Source organism: Benincasa hispida, chromosome 7, assembly GCF_009727055.1.
Source record: "Benincasa hispida cultivar B227 chromosome 7, ASM972705v1, whole genome shotgun sequence".
Classification (NCBI taxonomy): domain Eukaryota; kingdom Viridiplantae; phylum Streptophyta; class Magnoliopsida; order Cucurbitales; family Cucurbitaceae; genus Benincasa; species Benincasa hispida.
In genome coordinates this window covers 31,257,343-31,261,267 of record NC_052355.1, presented here as the reverse complement: position 1 = coordinate 31,261,267, position 3,925 = coordinate 31,257,343, and the positions used below count along the sequence as shown (strand labels likewise).

General features: G+C 41.4%; 1 protein-coding gene across 1 annotated transcript; it reads right to left on the bottom strand.

Moving 5' to 3' along the window:
* Window positions 1-813: 813 nt before the first annotated feature.
* On the bottom strand, window positions 814-2,521 carry LOC120081057. Its single transcript, XM_039035736.1, has 5 exons — window positions 2,390-2,521; window positions 2,049-2,165; window positions 1,779-1,977; window positions 1,550-1,621; window positions 814-1,421 (listed from the first exon to the last, which is right to left on the bottom strand). The coding sequence occupies exons 1-5, from the start codon at window positions 2,519-2,521 to the stop codon at window positions 814-816; spliced, it is 1,128 nt and encodes a 375-aa protein (XP_038891664.1).
* Between the last annotated feature and the right edge of the window lie 1,404 nt (window positions 2,522-3,925).

Below are 3,925 nucleotides of genomic sequence, written 5' to 3'. Positions count from 1 at the left end.
TAGAATATGTTTAATGTTACAAACCACGAGTTTTAGGACATACAACCCAATATTACAATAATATAACAATTACAAAGCAGGTCATATATGTAGTATTACCAAGATACCCAACCTTATCCATCTACTATTGACTGTTTAAGTTATTGCTTAAACATGATTCATCTGTATATCACCATATACATGTTTAAGTTTTATCAAATAACTTTGGATTTTAGTTTTATTGATTTTTTGTTTATGCAAATAAAAGTCAAATAAAACAATAACTTATTTTATTAATAAACAATATGTTTATACAAATAAAATTACACTATGAAACCACGAGATTTAATACATCAATCCCAATACTATTGACTTCGAGTTTTGATCATTATAACAAAAACAAGTTTTCATGACTATAAAAAATACTTTCATAAGCACTTTTTTTTTTTTTTACTCTTTTTTAGTATTTGAATCCAACATTAAAGAAAATGCATCGATGACAATTGGCACATGAAAAAAATTGTCATTATTGATTGCTTCTTGATTTTTCAATACAATCAACAATAAGCATTTTTTTTTTTACATTTGTAATTATATGTCATGATAACATTTTTTCATGACAAATTTCATTGTCAATAAATGACTCAAAAGTTGACTTTTTTTGTCAATTGAATCTTTATATCAACATTTTGCTGAATCTATCTCTACTTCGCAAGATAACCCTCAAGCACCAAGACCTCCCAACCTCACTCCGATCAACCCACAACGACTGCCCACGCAAAACATACGCCTCCACCCAACCACCCATAGTGACCCCGATTTAATTAAGAGAAGCTAGAGCAGCTTCATAATAGCAGCTTGGTTCCAAGAGGCCACATGCTTCACGCCCAACCCCCCTCCCAACGGCAAGCACACCTCATCCCACACCACCCGTGCACCACCCCGACTCACCACACTACCATTCCATAAATAACTACGTAACAGACGATCAACCTCATAAGTTACACACGCAGGAAACACAAAGATGCTACACCAAAAAACCTGAAAGGACTGTAAAACAGACCTAACAAGCTGCAACCTCCCAGCAAAGGAGAGGGACCTCACTGCCCAGCTTCTAATACGAGCTGTAATCCTCTGTATCAAAGGTGCACAATCCACAGCCCTCAACCGAACCGCCAATAAAGGTAAACCCAGATACCTAACAGGCAACGAACCAAGAGAGACACCCATATACGCAGCTAGTTCCTCCGCCTCCCCTGATTCCACACCCGCAACAAACATGGAACTCTTCCCAACATTTGCAACTAAACCAGACAGCTCTGTAAACTCTATCAATACCTGCCTCATAAACTCCAAAGAATTTCTCTCAACTACGCAGAAAATCATCAAATCATCTGCAAAAACCAAATGAGTGGCCCAAACGTTCACACCGATCATGGAACCTAAACCACATAGGAGGTTTATTCAATAATCTAGATAAGACCTCCATTACCATCACAAACAAAAAAGAAGATAGCAGATCCCCCTGCCTCAACCCCTTCCTACCAAGAAAAAAACCCTTCAAAGGAACCATTAATCATCATAGAGAACTTAGGCAAAGTAACACAAGCCCTCACCCAACTCACAAACTGAAGGGGCATACCTATAGCCAACAACACACCAAACAGAAAATCCCAATTCACTGAATCGTACGCCTTCTGAAGGTCAACCTTTAGCACACAACGCGGCTTCCCTCTGCCCTCCTTATAGTTCCCCACGAGCTCTTGACACAATAAAATGTTATAAAAAAATCGACCTACCCGGAAAAAACGTAGACTGATTATCACTGATGAAATCAGGCAACCACAACTGCAATCTCTCAGCTGAGATCCTCGAGATACACTTATACATAATATTGCAACATGAAATAGGACGAAACTCCTCCATACGTTCAGCTCCCCGCCTTTTAGGAATGAGAGTAATAACAGTAGAATTAACTCCACTAGGCAGGTAACATATCTCAAAAAAATTCAACACAGCGTCACAGAAATCATCCCAACCACACTTCAAGCAACTCTATAAAAATCCACCGAAAACCCATCAGGCCCAGGAGCCTTCCTAGACTTCATCGAGAATAAAGCCTTCTGAATCTCCTCCCCACTCACTGGCCGACCAAGTGCCTCCACCCCCTCCTCGGGCCAGCTGAACTGCACAATATCACCAATTCGGGCAGTAAGATCCCTAAACCTCACATGCTGAGCCCCTAAGCAACCCCGAAAGAATTCTACCGCCACCCCTGCCACCCTGTTTGCACTGTCTGGCGAGTCCGCCCAGCATCCACGACCTTAAACAAACCACTACAGCTGCGACGAGAATGAACACAGCGATGGAAAAAAGCTATATTCATATCACTTAACTCCAGCCACCTGACCCTGGCCTTCTGCCAGAGCGACGCCTCCTCCAATCTCGCCACTGACCAAAACACCTCAGTGGCCCGAGCCGTCTCCGCACACACCAACTCTGAATCAGGATTCCTTTCTACCATTAACCTAGCAGCCTTCATAACCTGATAGTATCAAGAAAACCTTTTGTCTCCACCCAATGAGAGAAATAACGAAACGTAGGAGGCAGACTACTCCTCGTCTCCCCTATAGAAACCAGAAGAAGCTATGATCAGAAATTCCCCATTGACCAACCCTAACTCCGAATACGGAAAAGCTACCTTCCACGCCTCATTGGACAAGCATCGATCCAAACAGCGCAAGAATACCATTCCCCTGAAGTTTACTAGTCCAGGTAAACCAGTTACCTGTCACACTTAACTCAACCAGATCCGCCTCCAATAACACCTCATCAAACTTCTCCATCTCCCTCAAGCTAGGCAACCACTAAAATCCTCCGAGCTACTACGAAATGCATTAAAATTCCCCTAAAACAACTCCAGGAAGCTATCATGAGGCACACACATCAATCAACTGAGACCACAAGTTCCTCTTCTCGCTCACGTGATTAGAGGCATACACAGCACCAATATGTACCCTAGCACTAGATATAATATCCTATCCACTAAGGTTCTAGAAATGAATTGATCCCCAATGACATCAATGGAAAAATCATAGACACTCTTCCTCCACATCACCCAGATCCTCCCAACTCCCTGGACACTATAGCTACACACACAAGTCCAAGCATCACCAAACCTATCCATCACCATACCAAAATTCTCACGATAAACCCTCGTCTCAAGTAAACAACAGAAAGTAACAAATGAGGAAGCTAGAAAGTCTGCCACCACCCTACACTTGATAGGGTCATTCAACCCTCTAACATTCCAAGAACACCAAATCATGAATCTTGCAAGAGATCACACTTACCATTTCCCACTAGGCCTTTGCCCAAACTCCCGAACATCCCATCCATAACAAATTTGGAGTTATTGTCAAAATTAAATTCAATTTGGAGGGGAAGTAGTTAATTTTGAACTGGAATTAAGAGATGGATGATTTTAGATGGATTTAGAGTTATATGAATTTAATTTGGAGTTATTGTCAAAATTAAATTCAGTTTGGAGGGGAAGTAGTTAATTTTGAATTGGAATTAAGAGATGGATGGTTATAGATGGATTTGGAGTTATTCTCAAAATTAAATTCAAAATTATGTAGGCTAATTGTTGGGTCATTATAGATGGAAAAAATGTAACATCCCGTGTATTCATAATTTTGAATTAAATTCATATGAATTTTTCTCTTCCATCCCTTTCTCTCTCCCTCATGCACGAAACACCCCCCCAAATTCTCTCTCTCTTTTGTCTTCACGAAGCGCCTCCACCCTCTGAGATTTTTTTCCTCCCCACCATTTGTCCCTTCGCCTAGCATCCACGCTACTGCACGCCTCTAGTCAGCGCCTCGCCGCAAACAGTGCCGCCTCTCGCCTCCAGCTAGTTGTCGCACCGTCTGCCAGATCTAAA

What these genes read in the sequence shown, in the direction of transcription:
- LOC120081057 (XM_039035736.1), bottom strand. Translation starts at nt 2,521, where the DNA reads ATGAAGGCTGCTAGGTTAATGGTAGAAAGGAATCCTGATTCAGAGTTG. An exon ending in CGCTCTGGCAGAAGGCCAGG is followed by an intron (nt 2,166 to 2,389) that starts GTCAGGTGGCTG and finishes GATATTGTGCAG; the next exon opens with TTCAGCTGGCCCGAGGAGGG. An exon ending in TCAGTCTACGTTTTTTCCGG is followed by an intron (nt 1,622 to 1,778) that starts GTAGGTCGATTT and finishes TGTTGGCTATAG; the next exon opens with GTATGCCCCTTCAGTTTGTG.